The 19328-nt window shown below is 39.1% G+C and overlaps 1 protein-coding gene across 1 annotated transcript in view; it reads right to left on the bottom strand.

The window, feature by feature from the left end:
• The window catches only part of STK32B (serine/threonine kinase 32B), a 173085-nt gene that overhangs the window by 76619 nt on the left and 77138 nt on the right, over positions 1-19328 (bottom strand). Inside the window, exon 4 of the mRNA XM_075752511.1 lies at positions 6232-6405. Within this exon, the coding sequence (XP_075608626.1) occupies positions 6232-6405 (174 nt within the window). The remainder of the gene's footprint in view (positions 1-6231; positions 6406-19328) is intronic.

The raw sequence follows: 19328 nt of genomic DNA, 5'->3' as shown, positions 1-19328 counted from the left end.
GTCAGACACGTATAAGTCCACAATGCCCTAGTGATGGTATTGTGATTTTAACATTTTAGAAAAAACAAGATGTTTCATGTTTATTTCATTGCTTTCAGCTAAATGACAGTGAGGTGAGAAAGGATTCAGGAAAACCTTTAAATCTGTGTGTAAAAATTAGAATTCAGATAAAACTGTTTGAAATTCTTTCTAGCTGCATTATAGGAGAAATTGTAAGAATTAATACATAGCTTTTTCTTCTAAATGCATGTTGTACACTCCTCTGTGTTTAGATCATATCTACACTTGTCTGGGTGTCTGTTTTTAAACAGAGAAACAAGCAATTACAATCACAGAACTTATTTTTTTAGTGCAGGACACTTGTTCTCTAGAGCTGTGTACAGCACAAACAAACACTTAGGATGGGATCGATTTAGGTTATCTTTGGCCACTGGAAGTTTGTCACCTAATGCAAGATATTTGGCTGAACTCAGTCTACAGTTCAGATCTTCCCTTTCCTAATGTTGACTGGACACCTAAATTTTAACTGATATAGGGCTTGTGAGATGACTTTTCCTTGGCTAAACAAAATGTTTCATCACATTCTTAAAACTTTGCAATAATGAGAAGAAAGAGGATGAAAGAAAAGGCCATGGGTCAGCTTTGTCTGCTCACTGGAAACTGTAAGGAACCAAGCAATCCCCTGCTGACTGCAATGAAGATCCCTCAGCAACGGGATATGAAGAGAGTGAGGGTGTGGTGGGTGTCTTCTGGTATGTCACCTGAGTGATGAATGGAGAGCGTACTATGTCCACAATAAAAGATTATATCAGTGCCAGTGGCAGGTCTGGAGGACCCAACGGAGCACCATGCATCTCAGAGTGTTCCCTGGGTCTCTTCCCCAATACCGGCAGTTTTACTTCATTAATAATCTAGTCTCTGGATATTGAAATCTCAAGCCAACTTCATTTATTTGCAGTATATCATCTGGTGTATCAAATAACTTTTTTCCTTTACTGTTGCCAAACAGAAGTAAAATTAATTTGTTCTTGTAGGTAGAGAACTCTGTTCAAAAGCTGAAAAGCTTGCCCTATGCATATTCATATCTTGTGATATCTAATTCTTTTTTTAAGGACACGACTGAAAATTAAATACCTTTTGTGAGTAGATTTTGTGAATCACTTTCTTTTTGATCAGTGCTGGTTCATAAACATTCAGCAGGTTTTCTGTGCTGTTTGCATGGTGTTTCTGTTCTGGCTGGTTTTGAGATGTTTTCTAATTTGCTTCTCTTACATAACTCATTGCTCAGTTCCTGCAATTTGTCCTTGGAAATAATGTGGGCTTGCACTTGTTTAAAGAACAAAATACAAAGACATGGAAGAGACATGGGAAGACAAATTAAGAAAATTTCATCTACTTCAGACTCTACCACGTTTTCTTCTTCATCTGCACATGCTTACCAGCAAGAAAAAGACTACTAGTATGAACTGAAATCCATAAGGAACTGTGTCCTTTTACTATGTCCTTGTAAATCTCAGGTTGGCACTATTCTGCCTGTGACATCCATGAGAAAGAACAAAGGGCAAATTCTCCATATTCAAATAATTTCCAAACCTATTTACTGCTTAAATACTAAATGGATAGTGTTATGAAGGGAACATTTCAAATTAGAGTTTGTTCTTTTGTTGTATGGTGTCACAAGTGAGACGGGGAAGGCCCATTTTAAAGAAGAATCTAATCATTTAGACATATTATCTTATTTCAGTTGTTCAGACTGCTGGACCCCTTGAAAGGCTCAGTGGTAATGAACAAAAAGGAATCTCCTGCACCATAGCACAGCCTAGCAGTGCTGAGCGAGGAGAACATTTCATCTAGCTGGTAGCAGCAAGACACCCTTACTCTGCAGTGGATCAGCTGGCAGAGGAAAATGTAATGCTCGATTTGTCACCATTTTCCATTAGCTTTTGCCCACCCTGCACTGCTGCTGAGTAGCTGTTTGGAGCTGGAAGAGCTCCTGGTGCTACTCTCTGTTGGAAACGGAATGTGCAGGAACGGAAAACAGAGCAGTGATCACAGTAGCCACACAGCACAGACCCACCAACCAGACCAATTACAGTCATAATGTGCTTCAACCAAAATTTTATATGTATGCTTATATATGTACACATACACACACATATGGTTTTGCATTAGAAAAAACCACTGAAATGAAAAAGCCCTGGGCATGCAGATCAAACAGCTAGTCAGTGTCCTAAAATTGTGCTGGAAGGTTATTGCAGTTTCTTTTCCAGACATCTGCCACATCCAGCCTCCTTTCTGAGCAGATGAAAACTGATGGAGCCAAAGGATGATGAAAAGTTGTAAGGGCAATGCAGTTAACACTTGCCCCCTTAGAAAGAGAAAATGTGATTTTATCAGCACGAGCATGTTACTTGGGCAGCAGCCGCAGCACCGCAGGGCCAACGCTGTTCTGAGCCAAGGCTCTAGTTGCAAGAGGATCCTGGGAGAGACAACGCTGGAGCTTCTGCTGGAAGAACTAGCTGAATGAAAATGGGCAGCCTACTTTGGTAAGGGAGCAGGTGGTTTTATTGAAATGTATGAACAGCAACATTTGTGAAAGGAGGAGGTTGAGTTACTCATGGCTGAAATAAGTTTATTCAGCCTTTGATGGGAAAACTTTTGTCCAACACATTATCCACTAGTATTATACAAGCAGTGCTGGAAAGAATGTGTTTAGTCATACTGTCTTGAAACTTGATGTCAGCTAATGCAGAATGCCAGATTTGATCCAGCATTTGAGAATGAATGAGACCATGTGAATTGTCAGAAACCTTTCTGTGTGTACTGGATCTGAGGGTCTATAATAAACATTGCTCATCCAACTTTTAATTTTTTTTTTTCATTTAAGAAATGTGGGTAAAGTATTATTACAGTAGGGTTGTGGGGAAATAGGGTTTTGTGATGTAGCCATTACCTGTGACCAACAATTTAGAGATATCTCAAAAGTTAGCTGTTGTGTAAGGTAAGTGAAAAATTTGCCCAGAATAGTCTTCAGATCATAACTTGAAACTTATAGCTTTTCTTTTTAAAGTTTTTACAATTCTGACTGAACATCTCCGTAAATGCAAACTTTTACAATAAAGCTGTGACACACACAGCACAGCATTCATTATTGTGCCATAATAAATAAATCCACTATTGCAGGATTGTGCATGACAAACATGGATTTATACACATGGGTGTGATCAATAAAAATTACAAGTTTCATAAACACACCAGAACAGTAGTGGGGTTTACACTATTTATGGTTAAAGTTGTCACTGCAGAAACAATACTTCTATTGTTGAAATGATTGCCACATTCAAAATACATAACGCTAACTACATCAGCAAATACAGAAGCATTGTATGGCATCTCCAAGGAGAATTGGCATAGCACTGATCTGGACATTTGTACATCCATTCATACATGCCTGATAATTCCGGTCTCCTTCATTACCACTTCCTTTTACAGCAAAGTCCTGTAGGGTTTGCAGGTCAGTCTTGAAAAAACAATTCTGCCATGTTGCCGGATGCAATAGTAATGGAAACCTGAACACATTTCATACACATTTGTAAATATTGAGGAGGAGTTAAGTTCCTGACTCACACATCATATATTCAGCTCTTTGTAATACTGCAATTTTAAAATCCATCTACCCAGTCTGATGAATCATTCAACATTCTTTCTTTGTAGCAGACAAAATTTAGTAGGGGGCTCTCTCAATGATTCTGTGACTCACTAACATTTTTTTCCCCTTTTGCCGCCAATGCATTCATTTAAAAGTGAAAGATCTAACACAGTTTTGTAGGTTAGCATGTGAATGCTGGCTGGAAGGACTTGGTCACAATGATATTGCTGACGTCTACTGCCACGAGGTATAAACACCAAACAGCTCATTGGTTTCATCTCTAACGGAGATGGTGTGTTTGCAACAGTAAGGTAATGGCTACACATCTCCTCACTGTGCATCACCGCTGGCTCAGCTCATGAGCCAATTTAAGTCAGCACTGCGTTCTTGATGCCAGCCATGCTACAGAGGTTTATGGCAGCTGAGTCCCACAGAGTGCTGCTCCAGGTGGCGTTGAGGCAGAAGGCAGAATGCGCTGGGACTCTCATGGCTAAACAACACGTTCACTGGCGTGTGGGTCATTTGGGATTTTACAGTAATTGTTGTGAAGATGAGGGACAAAAAGCTCCTTGAGCCACAGCTGGGTGATTTGGGCAGTAAGCGGTGAAGTGGGAGAGTCACGCTCAGATCTCAGGTCTGACAGCTTCAAAATAAACATCTCTTCTATAACACAGCAGAGTCCTGAACCAGATCCTTTATACCCTGAAGAAATCCTAGCTAACCAGCCAGTGAGACCCACCACAGGCTAAGAAACAGGTATTTTGACATGTCTGGGTTTGTGAAAATTTTTAGTGTAGAGTGAAAGCAAAAACCAAACCCCAGAACTTGCCCCCAAGTGGAGCCAGCAACCAGCTCCAGACCCCCATGCCTTCCCCTGCCTTGGTGCAAATCAACAAGTGTTGAAGCCAGTGGTGTTACCCTATACTACAACCAGTGAAAAGAGAAAATTCAGTAAAATCAGGTGTTTACTAGTCATGATTAAGTAATACAGAAGAGAATAAAGTGTCTTGCCCAATTTCATTTTTGGACCATGGCAATGCAGACACTGTCACAAAAAACTATAAGCAACCGCAGTGACTTCAATCTAGTCCTTCATTCTCTTGAGACATCTGCCACCTTTCACAGGCTTTTCTGTGAAACATTTTTAAGTCACAGGCTTGTAGCAAAATACAAGTTTTGATTATGAACTGGATCCTCTCATGAATGTTTTGACAGCCTAGTTGCATAAAATGTCTTGTCATTAAAATGAGGGTGAGAAAAATCGCTCATCAATTTGTTTTTCACCAAGAACATTCCTTAAGGCGTAGAAAACAAAGGTCAGCCAAAATTTTGAGCTCTACTTTTAAAATATTCACTGAGAAAGGAAAACATATGCAAAATACATGGAAATGTACTACAATAATAACAGTGTGCTAAAGATACAAAATTTCAGAAATTGTTTGCAGCATTTGTGGGAGTTTTAACTGCAGGCAAAACAACTGTTGCAATGTTTACTTGAATTTTGTCTTGTGCAGTTTCAGCAATACAGAACACCCATTTACTACTGCACCTCAGATCAGAGATTTCGTACGAACCCTCCTTCAGAAAGTCAGACCATACTTTCTGTTGGTTCTTTATTGCAAAATTATGAGGCAGCTCTGGCAGGTGGATGGGATGAAAACTCTCAATTAATATATTTGGAGGAATTTGTTTATACTGGACACTGAAAGATCTATGGCACAGCTTAGTTTGGTTTGGTCTCTGAAACTCGCATCCAACTTCAGTAACACACAAAACTAGTTTTGTATTCAGACCACTGTAGATCAGGGAAGAATATCCTGAATTTAGCCTAAAAAGAGTAAAGTAGAGGCTCAAGCCCATAGTTTTAAAATTTCACAGTTGCTGTGTTAACATAAAAAGAGAAGTTACCCCTCTGCTTCAGTTAAATGCCAAATTGTTTAAGGAAGACAAACAGATCCTAATGCTCGACACCTTTTTTGATATGAATGCTATGATTGCCAGCTGTAAGGCAGTAAAACCAACAGATTCTTGTAATCTAAGAAGTGCAAAAAGGATGCACCATCTATCACTGTTCTAATTTATTTCTACTATTTCTCTTATTTCCCCACACCTCTTCTTCCTTCTGACCTTCATGCAGATTCTGCAAGTAAACAAATTATTCTTTATTCTCAGCCTTTGGTTTGCTGACCTTTCCCTGACGTTGTTGTATGAAGCTGTTGTACTGGATTACAACATTGTTGTGTTCAGGAACATTGGGGCACTGGAGAACTGAAAATAAATTGAAAGCAGCCAGAATGCTGTTATGGGTATTTGGTGTTTAGAGACCATAGTAAAAACCACACATCATAATATGAGATAAAAACAAGAAAAGGGTAGTGTGACAAGGATATGAGGCTACTGAATGGCTGAGGGCAGAAAGAAAATATTTTTAAAAACCTTTTCAGAGCCAAATTCCACCATTGGAAAACAATGAAAACTTTTCAGATGTTTTGAATAAACAGAATCATGTAATTGAACATGTGATAAAATTCCTCTGCTCTGCCCGAAGAAAGCAGCCCATCCCTCAAATGAAATGCACTCACCTGTGAATGATGTGGTACCTCTGCAAATAATCCAGGGAAAGCGCCAGCTCACAAATGTACAGCTTCACTGTTCCTTCGTTGAAATGGACGTTCTGTTGCAAATGGTAACGTAGATCGCCTCCGAGCAAGAGATCAACCACCATGAACATGTCTTCTTCATCTTGAAAGGAATACCTGGAAGAAGGAGTTACAGCTGAGATCTCAGGGTGGGTGATGCAGCCACAGCCGTGCTCGGGGGCAGCTCTCCGTAAGTAGATCTGTTCATGGCAAGTCCGTGATTTGCTCAAAAGACATACACTGATTTCTCACCACTGTGGTCCGATCTTGCAGTTAGACTTTGTGGTGGGATTCTCTGTGTAGTCAAGGCAAGCAGAGCTTGAACAGCTGCTGTACTAGTATCTCAATTGTTTTAACCATAGATTAACACCTGACCGTTGATAAAACAGTATTTAAAATACTTTTCAGGTTTATACAATTTTAAATAACCATATACTCATTCAGTTGACAAAATGACTTACTAAATAGCAGCAATAATATGGAAGGCCTTGAAACACACTTGGTATTCACACACATACAACTGTAGCTCAATGCCTATGGAAAGTATCCTGGCAGAATTGAGAGCTGCTGTCCCGGGAGTATTTTCCAGATTCAGTAAATATACAAAATGTTCTCTTAGCTGAGTATTTTCTACAGCTTGCAGTGTAGCTCCAAATTCAATAAGAAATAAAACTGTAATTTTACTGCTTAACAATATATATTTTTCAGTCTGTAACTTATATCTTATAAAATGACAGAGTCTTCATGGTTACTGACTGAATTCTTCTGGACCCTTTCCCAGAACTGCCTGTTGAGTACTCTGAGGACTAAATTCTGATCTGATTTAAATCCTGCAAATCCAAAGGTGTAGCCAGCCAATGTACAGTGTACATATAGTGCTTGGGCAAGCAGGAATTTCCATGTGTTTCTACTTACCTTGGGTATGCTGCCATTGCTCTGTTTATTTCTGATCTGAATAAACTGACAGAAACTCTCTGGTTTTCATTTCTGAATGCAACTGTCTAAGAAACAGTATTTTAGATTTCCCAAATGGGGAATGGTGAATACCTTATGTCTAATATGAAGTCACTTTTCTCTTAGAAATTGTTTTAGAGGTATTTTGTATGTGAAGTTATATTAAGGCAGCTTACACCAGTTGTGGATACGAACTGCTGAGAGGTGATCCTCAACAATAGTACCTCTTCCATCACCTTTTCTCCCATGAGGTGTGTAATATATGTTGGCTTCGGATGTGATTCAGTTTCCCTGAACTGTAAAATATATGCTAATGAAATGAAAAAGAGTGGACTTCTAGAAAATCTGTGCCCACCCTACCCCCAAAGGCAGAAAAATCTATATTAGATTATTTTAATTGACAGTTACGTACAGTTTCACTTCCATTCCCAGGCTTGCATGTTCTGAAATGAGGCACTGCTTAGGGGTTGTCACAGATGGTTCATTTTGAATTTAAATTCTTTCTATTCTTTCTGAACACAGTTCTGAGAAGTGAGTGTCTCTAGGTACTGTGCTCTTCTGTTGCATTTCTGTATGCCTGCCAAATGCCAGGAGGGGAAAGCCATTTTATTTGCATTAAGCTTACTTCTCGATAAGTCAAATCTCTGAAGCAAAATAGTAAAGTAGGTGGCACATGGTGTCTGCTCACCTCAAGAGACTCAGAATTTCATAACACACACCTTAAAAAAGAGAAGGCTTCAATTATATTCAAATTACTCTGAATGTTGCGTATTACTGAGCCTGGAGCAATTGCAAAAGGAAAGCTTAAACACATAGTTATATTTAAGATTTTTTTTTCTTTTTTGACACTACTGTTATTTTAAATGAAGTAGTTGTAGCATTGAGCAGATGTGATGAGACATGTTATTTTTTCCTTCAGTTACTGCTTGTGTAAAGTGTAGATTTTGTCTGGTTTCTTTTTATATAAAAAAAAGAAATCCAAAATGAAAAGTCACAGATTGAAATCTCTACTTGAAAGTACAAGTGAAATATTGTGTCTAGTCTAGGACTAAAGAGCTCTCCTGGTGTCTAGAATCATATGATCACATGTCAGTAGAAATGGTTCTGATCCACCTCTGGTCTTGAGAAGGAAAATGTCCCAAGTCATTTCTGCAGTGATTCAGCCACCATGAGGCAGAGAGTGAAGGCAGGATAGAGAATGACTGCTGTGAACTTGCTTTTAGGTTTAACGACTATTCCCATTTCTGAGAAACTAAAGAGTGTGTTTCAAAGTGTACCCATGAGTGTTTAGTCCAGGTAAAAGAGCCATCAGAACAATCCAGAAATAAGTGTGAAATCTTGTCCACATCCAGTTGATAACACTTGATGGAACTGGGTTTTCATTCCAAGCACATGTGTTTCTGCTGATGCACTCTGGTTTTCTGTACTTGTGAGTAGGGAGTGGTGGTCCTTTGTTGTCTCCCAAGCAAGCTTTTAGTGCATCTGCAAATCGTGAATGATTTAAAAGAGAGATCAAAAAGTTGAACCAGAAAGAGCTGGTACTCCATCCAGTTTCATTATGTCAGGAAATAATACTCAGGTAGACTCATGTCTACAGTCAGGTGCAGAGGGCTGCATGTTATTTCTTCTCACACTCTATGACAATGTAAGACCAATGACACTAGGTCAGACTAGACACATATCTAGCTTGGAAGTCACCAGAGAGCCCACATTCAGAGAGGAGCAAAGAACAGTATGGAGGTATACAAAGCTCTCCTCCAGGACTCAACCAGCCTCCACCCATTGACTGCTCCAGGACTTTCTGGGACTTTGGCATCTCTGGGAATCCAGGCTGGGATCACAAGAGATCGGTTTTGTCCTGGGACCTGCCAGATCTGTTAGTGAATGATTGCTCTCCTGCTACTACACCTTGCCTCACAGGTAAACATAGGTAAGTGCAATCCCTACAAACAGAGCTACAAGGCTTTCAGAGATGACTCTACTCCTAGAACAAAATGTTTTGAACCCAAACAGACCAAAAAAACCCCAAATCTGCCAAGATTCAGAAGTATGGCTAATGTTTGCACTCATCAGCCTTCCTGAATCTGTCACAACCTGTGAATGGGGCACGGGCCAGTTGTATTTAGATATTGAAGCTAAAATGAAGCACACTGAGAAACAGCTCTTGTGGAGCTCTGTATATCCTCTTGGATGTTCTGTTCTTTCACCTCAAGCAGATTTTTCTTTCATTTGTACTGATACGTACCTGCGGTAACTCCGCTGTTCCCGTCAGAAGAGTTGTTGCATACTGGTCTAGTTAAGATACAAGACGTATAGGCCAAGTTTGAAAGAAACGATGCTGTGGATGGATATGTTCAGTCTATCAGCAGACTTTTTCACCCACTCTAAATTATATGGCACCTGACAAATCATTATGCTAATAATATGCATATAGCCATGGATAATGGTGTTTTCCCTGCACAGTCGAACCAGTTGGGTCAAACCTGCGTGGATGGCATTTCTCTGGCTATATCTGGATCAGACCACAGTGCAATTAAATGTGCTGCAAAGACGACTATTCCAAGAGATTTTTCTGGGGGGTAAATGAGTTCAGCCCAGTGAAATTATGTGTCTACAACCTAGAGGAGAGCTTGATTGTGGCAAATAGCAGAAGGTCTCTGGAGCTGATGGACACTCCACTGACTAGTTCCTGCAACTACGAATTTTTAAGCTACTGAATGCAGAGCAAGAGTTGCTCCAGGTCCTGCTGTGCAGCTGGGTACTGAACGCTGTTGCTGCTGCTCTGTGTTAAGGACTCACAGGACTTGGTATACCAGGTCCTGACCGGTTTCATTTGTCATGGTCACAAGCAGTTGTGTCCTCTGTCTCTCCCTTATGCAAATCCAGTATTCCTTCTTTACAGAAGATACAAAGTATTCCCTTTCAGATTCTTGCTTTTTCAATATTTCAAGAAATAAGCGGTTTTGATTTATTTGTCTAAGAATTGGAATTGACAGCAAGCGAAATATTGGCCACTGGAAAAATGAATCTTTGAAAATATTGCTGCAGGTTGGGGAGGGGCTGGTGGCAAATGAGCCCGGTGGAGATTAGTTTTTTGAGTAAGCGCTGTAATTTCACTTTTGTAAGCTTCTTATCTGCTCAAAGGCAAATGACATACAAAAGGACTGATTGGTTTTTGAAGTAAAATCAGAGGTTGTTTGGGATTTTTATGTTAACCAGGTAACTGAGAAATACCTACAGAATGAATTATAGCATTGTGACCGATATTGAATACTAATAATACATTCTAAGTTACCTTAAAGACAAAATTTTAATCCTTCTTGAAATGAAAGACTAAATGACTTGGAGTAAACTTTTTTTGTTTCTTTCTTTGTTTTGTTTCTTTTTAAAGTAGTGCCATGAACCAGTCCTAGGAAAACTGTTCTAATTACAGAGCTAGTCTTTGCTTTCTTTGGCTTGAAGAAAAGTTTTAATGCATTAGAATCAGCTTTCTCCAAATTAAGATAAAATAATAATGCCCCTAGCAACAGCAAATTGGATTTTTGATTATCTTCAGACTGGAAGATAAACTACCATTGAACAAAATCCTCCATGAAAACAAATTTAAACAAAGCACTTTCTAAATCAGTTATATGTTTCCATATTTATATCTGTATATTTGTTTTAATAATATCTATTTTTTGTATTTATATCATATTTGTATTTTTTATTTATATCTCTGTCTCTTTACAAAAGCAGTTACAGATAAGTTATTAAGATCATTTTTCCCATCACTCCCTCATCTTAGTTAGCTAGGGTAATTTTTTGTTGAAATCCTGACAGATGAGGCACCCACTATCCAGAGTTCTTGTTTCATATGTATTACCTGGGGAAAAGGAAATCATGACGGATATTTTATATATGACTTTAATTTAAGAGTAAAAATACATTACAAAAATTTCATCATTAAGCCCAAACCAAACTTCATAAATCTGAGGTAATCAGCTAGAGGAATATATACACAGTTCAGCCATTCAGATAACACCTCTTCTCTGTAGTGAATATGATAAATCATTAAGTCTTGATAACTCCTAATTAGAAATTTTAAAAAGGATCTTTTTCCAGTTTTCCCCGATAGAATTAAAAGGAGGAAGTAATTTTTTCAGTGACATGAAGCTCTTAGTGACTGTAGATTTTCCCAGTGTAGATGTAGATGTCCCAGAACAGTGCAAAGCAGAGAACTCTAAGAGTGCATTGGTTCCTGACCTCGCAGTCAAAGCAAGGAACACCAACGGCTTGGGAAGAACTGGCCTTGTGTCTCAGTGCCTTGCGGGTTCCCTTGTGAGCCCTTCTCAGTTCCTCTTGCAGAGCTGCTCAGCATTGGCCCGGATTAGCAAAGCCTAGAGGAGCCTTTCAAACACAGATCACAGTAGGGAAAGCTTGCACAAGCCAGTTCAGCTTATCTAAGAGAGAACAGGCAGGTAATGGTTTGACCCTCATTAACTGGTCAGAGTGGTCTCCTTCAGAGAAATCCTGTGGCTGCATCTGGACTCCCAAGGACAATCTCATGGAGATGTCTGAGCTAGAGCCAAAGAAACCGCCTCACCCAGACACAGGGGTTGTTGGCGTTGCCCCTTTTGCAAAAGCAGAATTTATTATCTGACAAAGCATGAGGCTGGTATAGTTAGGCTAGTCTGGGTTCCTGAACATGTGCTAGCACCCCTGTGTGGTGTTGTGTGCATGTACCGGCTTCTCTGGGAAGTCAGCTCCCGAGTCACCACTAACCCTGTTCGTCAATGAGAATTTCCTCTCTATAGGAAAGATTGTTCAAAAGTAGACTTTAAACTTCACAAAGGAGTTCAAATGCTGAAGCCCTTCACCCAAACCAGGCTCTCAGGGCTTGAAGCTCTGAGCTAGGAATCACCTGCTGATGTTTCCAGGGATCTCCAGATTTCTGAGAATCTTTATCTCACAACAAAGTTTCCAGAAGCAGTAGTAAACTGCCAATGCTACAGCTATCTCCTAGGAGAATATGCCAGTAAGCTGTGGATCCCAACGGTCAGGGAACCTTTTTTGGAAGGTACGGTAAAGCTGAAAACTAAGACATTTACTTATGGACAAGCTTTTGAACGAAGACCTTTCTGCTGGAAAACCAATGTGAAGCATCATGTTTCCACAGCTGATTCTGCTTGGCTTTAACATAAGTGAAACAATTTTTTACCAGCAAAATAGTTACTGACTTCCTCTGTTTTTACATTATGCATAGTTCTACATGACTCCTAATTTGAAGGAGTGATCTTGCTACATTGCTAAACAGAGGAAATCAATGCCGCAGCTGTATTTGTATAATAAAGATGCCCAGTAAATATCATCAGCATACTGAGACAAGACTGGTTTCTGCAGAGCTCTTAAGGCTTGCAGAAAATAAGACTGCATCAAAACTGCCTTTGAAAAAAGAATAATGGAAAATGCCATTAGAGTGTCTCTCTAGGAAAGAGGAGGTGAAACGGTCAGGGCAGCACACTCACAAGACTAGAGAAGGCACAGCAAATGCAGCTGCAGGTGAGGCAGGGTGAAATGGGGATGTCGCTGCCCAGCTGCACTCCCCTCTCACCCTTCCAATGCAAGCACTGCGACAGGAGCTTTCCCAATTCTTCTGCTTCTCCTCAAAGCTTTTGGGGGCAGAGAAAACTCTTCTGTACTCTCTGCATGACCCATAGTGTAAAGAAGCCACCAGGTACCTAAGCACTGATAATATAACATTTACTAAGATTAATGTTCCAGGTAACCAGGATCCGACATCTAACTGGCTTGTAATTTGTACAAGCAGAGTTTATATACAAAGGGGTTTATATATTGCCGGGATAGAAAATCAGCATTTGATCTTTCCTTTATAAAGTGTACTGCAAAAATATAGCACACAGTCTTGTTACACTTATTTACCTGAAAGAAGCAAAAAAAAAATGAAGAAAAAAAAAAAAGATCAATTGGTAGTCTGCATGTAACTTATGACAAGCAGTATGTATCAGATATCAGAGAAATAAAGTAAAACAGCAATTGCAAAATTAGTAAAAATTCACTGCCTTAGCCTCTAAAGCTAACGAATTTTGTGCTTGGAACTGGTAAGAAAATACATTAAAAGCTAACAAAATTATTGATGTGTCTATGCTATAGATTATGCCATATAGAAAGGTTTGAGTGCTAAAGAAAAATTAAACCTGTATGACATTAAAATATAGCATAGCATACAGTACTTAGAATTGAAAGATATTACCAATGAATTTATGAGGTTATAGGCAACTTGCATCATCATAACATACAGGTAATGCATTATCCTGCAATTAAGAAGATTCTGCCATAGTCGTCTTATGCAAGTAGAGGGCATAATTACTGACCCTGTGTCACTATTTCTTGATATGCTTGCCTTGCTTTGGTTTTTTGATCGTCCAATTTGTGTAACTATGTTATAGAATACTCTTCATTCATTATTAAACAGCAATAGGTTCACCTAAAACTTGCTGTATTGAAAAAGAACATATCACTTAGAGGATGGAATAATTTGGCATTTGCCAAAAAGAACTTTACACTGAACAGCAAGGTAGAGAAGAAAAATATAGGTCCAAAACTCCGTGGTATAGGTATGGTGGAATATAATATAGGTATAGTACAGGCTAATGTAGGTGTAGGTTATAGTATAGTGTAGGTGCCACGAATAGCAACTTTGTTCATTCCTATGTACATCAAATCATTACAAACGTGCCTGTGCTGAAAAGGTACGCTGAAAACTATTGTACCCACTGTGACTGGGAATAGCAAATACTTATTTTTGAATTATGTATTTGATAAAATGGGTTGCTCAAGCTAATCAAAGTAATGTCAAGTTTGTGTGTTCTGCCAGCCACGGACAAGCCTCAAGAGACAAACCCCCAAGATTTATAAACTTCATAAATATACATATGCAAGTATTATGAAGGAAAGTTGGAAATGTTCCTTCATAATGTCTTTTTTGCTTACATTTCTATAGATTTCTTTTGTCCTTTTGGAAAATGGATAAGCATTGCTTATTGGGATTTGCAATTTGTGCTTGTGAAATATTTAATAGAACTCTATTTTTGCAAAGAAATGGAAATACATTTATTTCCAAACTAAGACAAGACTCAATTCTCCAAATACTGTTAAGAAACAAATTATGATTCCTTCCTTTATTTCTTTTTAAATATATAAAAATATCTTTCAAGAATATGTAAAAAAAATTTTTGAGAGCAGGAAAACTCTTCTATAAAGAATTAAGTTGTTGATGCTTATTTGAAACACCTTCTCAAATTCTATTTAGCTCTGATGTGACCAAAGGTGACAGCTAAGAAAAATGACTAAATAAAAAATAGCCTGAAATGAAGTTGAAGGATGCCAAGAATTTCTGTCTCAGCAAAGGTAGTAAAAGACATTACAGACTTATTAGCATATATTCATATAACCAACATAATTAGTATTAGCTCCCAACCAGCTAGGGCTTGTCAATTAGAGACAGCTTAGTATTCATCCACCCATGGAGGAAAAGTCTTTTTCTCCCTCCAGGAGGCTGAGGAGAGAAAGCCACAAACTCTCTCTGATCTGAAAAACCAGCTGCTCATGATTCCTGGGTGCACTGCCACAGCATTTGGCTCAGCTTATCATGAGCTAAGCAACCATGCAACAGGCAGGCAGCAAAGAACAGTAATGAACTAAGTAAATAAAAGCAAAATGCAAAACAAATAACTGCTGTTAGTTGTTTTACTATGCTCTTTGCTTTCACCTCATGAAAGAAATTTCATTATTGTATTTTTACATGTGTAAACTACGGGTTATTGGTCAATGCTGTTTTGAACTGTTCAAGTTTTTTGAGGCCTGATCATTTGAGATGGTTTACCTTGGACCAGTTTCTCTTATACTCCTACATCAGGCTCTAATCAACCAATGCCTTGCTCCCTCTAAAGGAAACTTCTTTATATCTGCCTCTGATTTTGCATATGCTATCAGAACATGAGGTCATTTGAGATGTGAGTTATGGTAATAACTGTGGATAATTTGCTTGTCCTTAATCACAGTGTCTTCTATGGTATGGTAGAAAAAACATGTGATTAAATGTTAGTGGTCATCTAAATTAGAAAGAGTTCTTACTGTTTAGACTGTTTTCTATTCCTCTAGACTGTAGGTGAAGAGCTTAGAACCAGGGTTTGTATACGGCCCACAGTCACATGAGATATACATCTTTTACATTGTCATTGAGAGGTGTTCACTGAACATTACAACAGATTTGTAGAATAATTTAGGGTGGAAGAGCTCTCTGGAAGTCAGCAAGTCCAATCTCCTGCTTGAAGCAGGGCTAATTTCAAACTTAGGTCAGGTTGCCCAGGGCCTTGTCAAAAGAGTTTTTCCCCATCTCTAGATATTGTCATTTTTATGTCATCACATAAAGTGGAAGACCGGGATTAGTTCCCTTCCTCATCTCAGTAGTATCATATCCCAGCTCTGCTTTTTAAACCGGGAGCAATGATACTTCTCCAAAACTTAATAATCTTGTAGACAAAGGTTGGATGAACTTATTCCAAGGAAGATCACTGCAGGAGGTAACTTTTGAGACAATGAGTGACATTAGTTGAAACCTTCACAAAGATTTGTTTGAGGCATAGAAAATTTCAGATCAATAGGATGAAATTTTAGTGCACTATGAATGACTGAAAGTAGAGAAACTACCATGCAGCCACATTGCTAGCAATTACTATGACTTTGACAATGTTTTTTTTTCCCATATATTAAATGATCCAGTTTTCCAAGTGGTCCATCTCTAAAAGTGCTTTCTGATAATTTGTTTTTCAGGAGAAAATTAATTACTTTTTTGGCTCATTTGCCTGTATACTTGTAGACTTAATGGCACAGTCTCATGACAAAGTCTGTTTTCTCAAATATTATTAGACCAGTGATAATGTAAGACTTGCAAATGAATGCAAAATAGGCTCAAGTGTCAGCCTTTTTGTTTAGGATTTTTAGCAGACAATATTGTCAAAGCTTATTTTAATTGTTCTGCTACCACAAAAAGCACGGCAGCTTTCACCAAGTTCACTAAGTTTTACTCTCTGTGTCCTAAGTCAACTTCATTCTTCATCAATTTTTTTTTCCAAGTGTTTTAGCTTTCATCTATATTTTGTTGAGGGAATTAAAAAAAGTCTCCACTACCTCCCATTCTATGTATAGCCTTCTTTACAGTATGTACATCACAATTACATGAGAGCTCTATTCTGGTTGAGTGAATAAAAGCATATATAGAAGGCACTTGGGATTTGCTGATATTCTCAGCTGAATGGTGTCTCTAAAATCCTTTCAGCTGTGTTGGAGATGTGCTGTGAGTGGCTATACTCATACTTAGTGAATGTTCGCCAAGTTCTTCATTATCATTTTGTGTTATTATCACTGCCAATTTATATCACTTCATATGCACGTGGCACTACAGCAGTAGTAATTATTGGTATAGTGCCAACCAGTCTCTCTTGTCCCCTGCTTGTCTCAAATGCATCCAATTAAAGCAAGCAACAGACAGCATATGTGAAGAGCTCAGGGAAACTACTCACACAAACAAGTGCCCCATTACGAATACAGGAAACAGCTCACCAAGAAAAGTAGGTTCTTAGGAAAGATGTGGACAAGGAAAAAGTTTATTGGGAATAGTGGACTGGAAACATGGGCCAAATTTGGGATGCAAGTCCACAGCTCAGTCTCAAACTTGCAAAGCGTGGCATATTTGTAACTTATGGTCCATCCTGATGAGCTGAAAATCAAGCAAAGTCAGTAGGAAGCCACATGGATAAGCAAGGAGAACCTAACTGAACTCAAACAGAAAAAAGAAGTGTATAAGAGGTGGAAGTGGGGGCAGGGGACCCAGGAAGAACACAGAGTTGCTATCCCATCTTGCAGGGAAATCCAAAGCTGACCTGGAGTTGAGTCTGGCAAGGGATGTGATAGGTAACAAGAAAGGATTCTACAAGTCAGCAAAAGGAAGAATAGGGAAAATATGGGTCCATTGCTGAATGGGCCAGAGGAGCGGGTGACAGATGACATGGGAAAGGTCAATGTGCTCAAGGCCTTCTTCACCTCAATCTCCACTGGTAAGATCAGACTTCAGGAATCCCAGGCCTCAGAATGAAAACCTGGAGCAAGAAAGACCCTGGGTGAAGAAGGACCAGGTTAGGGAGCACTTAAACAACCATATAAATCTATGGAGCCTGATGGACTGCAGTCATGAATGCTGAGGGAGCTGGCTGATTTCATTTCAAGGCTGCTGCCAAATATCTTTGGAAGGTCACGGCAGTTGGGAGAGGTAGCTGAAGACTGGAAAAAAGCAAATGTCACTCCTATCCTCAAGAAGGGCAAGAAGGAAGATCTGGGGAACTACAGGCTGGTCAGCCTCACCTCAATCCCTAGGAAGGTGATGAAGCAACTAATCCTGGAAATCATCTCAAAACACATGAAGGACAAGAATGTAATTGGGGGTAGTCAGCACAGATTTGTGAAGAGGAATCTCCTGAAGTTCAACAAGGTGAAATGTGCACCTGAGGATAACAACCCCATGTACCAGTACATACTAGGACTGACTGACTGTAAAGCAGCTTTGCACAAAAGGATCATGGGTTCCTGATGAACACCAAGTTGACCATAAGCCCTTGCATAAACCAACGTGCCCTTGCAGCTAAGCAGGCCAACAGCATCCTGAGCTGCATTAGGAGTGCTGCCAGCAGGTCAAATGAGGTGATCCTTCCTCGGTTTTCAGCACTGCTGAGGTCACATCTGGAGTATTGCATCCAGTTCTGTACTTCCCAGTACAAGAATGAGTCCAGTGCAGGGACAAAAAGATGATTAAAGGACTGGAGCATTTTTCATATGAGAAGAGGCTGGGAGAGCTGGGACTGTTCAGCCCAGAGAAGAGAAGGATCAGGAGGAATCTCATCAATGTGTATAAATACCTGACGGGTAGGAATGAAGAAGAGGGAGACAGGCTCTTCTCAGTGATGCCCAGTGACAGGACAATGGGCAATGAGCACAAATTAAAACACATGAAATCCATCTGAACACAAGGAAATACTTCTTCACTGCGAGGGTTGTCAAACATTGGAATAGGTTGCCCAGAGAGGCTGTGGAATCTTCATTTGGAGAGATACTAAAATCCCAACTGGGCAACCTGCCTTAGGTGACTCTGCTTGAGCTGGAGGTTTGGATTAGATGAACTCAAGAGGTCACTTCCAAACTAAACAATTCTGCAATTCTGTGATCTTTTCATTACAGCGGCTAACTGATTGGCTCTCTAAACTGGGGCTACATACAATAAAAGGAGTGGTGAAGAACAGACTTTGAGCAGATATTTGTCTCATAGAGAATTTCCTCTGTTTTCCTTCCCTCTGTATCACAACCTCATTATTTGAGGTTCACAATATTTCATTTAGTGGAAGATTTAAAAAAAAAAAATATTTGCCAACATCTCTAAATAGAGATAAGCACTAACTACTAAATAAGGATTTCAACCAGACCAAATAACCCCAAGTTTCATAGTATTTAACAATAGGTTTTTGCTTGAGCAACAGGAGCTATTGAGAAAAGTCTGTTGCAGGTCTGGACTCATATTTTGGTGGAATCCAAAGTTCAGCAGTCAGACTTGTTATAGATTACAATAAATGATCTCCAAACCCTCTCTATTTTTAACTTCAAACAGTGTTCTGTTTTACAGACAATTTTATAAGAATCTTTTTTCAGGTTTATGAAGCAAAGAAACATCAAAGTTGCAGCACTCACTATTAAGCTTCAATCATAACAAAATTTAACCTTCAGCACATGAAGAACTTCACTGGATGAAAAGGAAATGAACACATTTTGGAGTTAAGAATAGGCATAAGTCTTTGCCATATATAATCTTAGACACTGCAGTGATTGTGTACGTGTATCTGTGTGCATGAGGCACTCTGCATAGGTTGAGAGGCTTAAAATAGTGCTTTTCTTTTTTATTTATTTAGACATTAACCAGGTTTTTCTCTGAGCTACACAAAACCCTTCATTTTTCCTTGTATGTGACCTAGAAAAAGCAG

The sequence above is a fragment of the Balearica regulorum genome, chromosome 4, assembly GCF_011004875.1.
Source record: "Balearica regulorum gibbericeps isolate bBalReg1 chromosome 4, bBalReg1.pri, whole genome shotgun sequence".
Taxonomy (NCBI): domain Eukaryota; kingdom Metazoa; phylum Chordata; class Aves; order Gruiformes; family Gruidae; genus Balearica; species Balearica regulorum.
The sequence above is the reverse complement of the archived record's forward strand: the minus strand, read 5'-3'. Positions and strand labels throughout refer to the sequence as shown.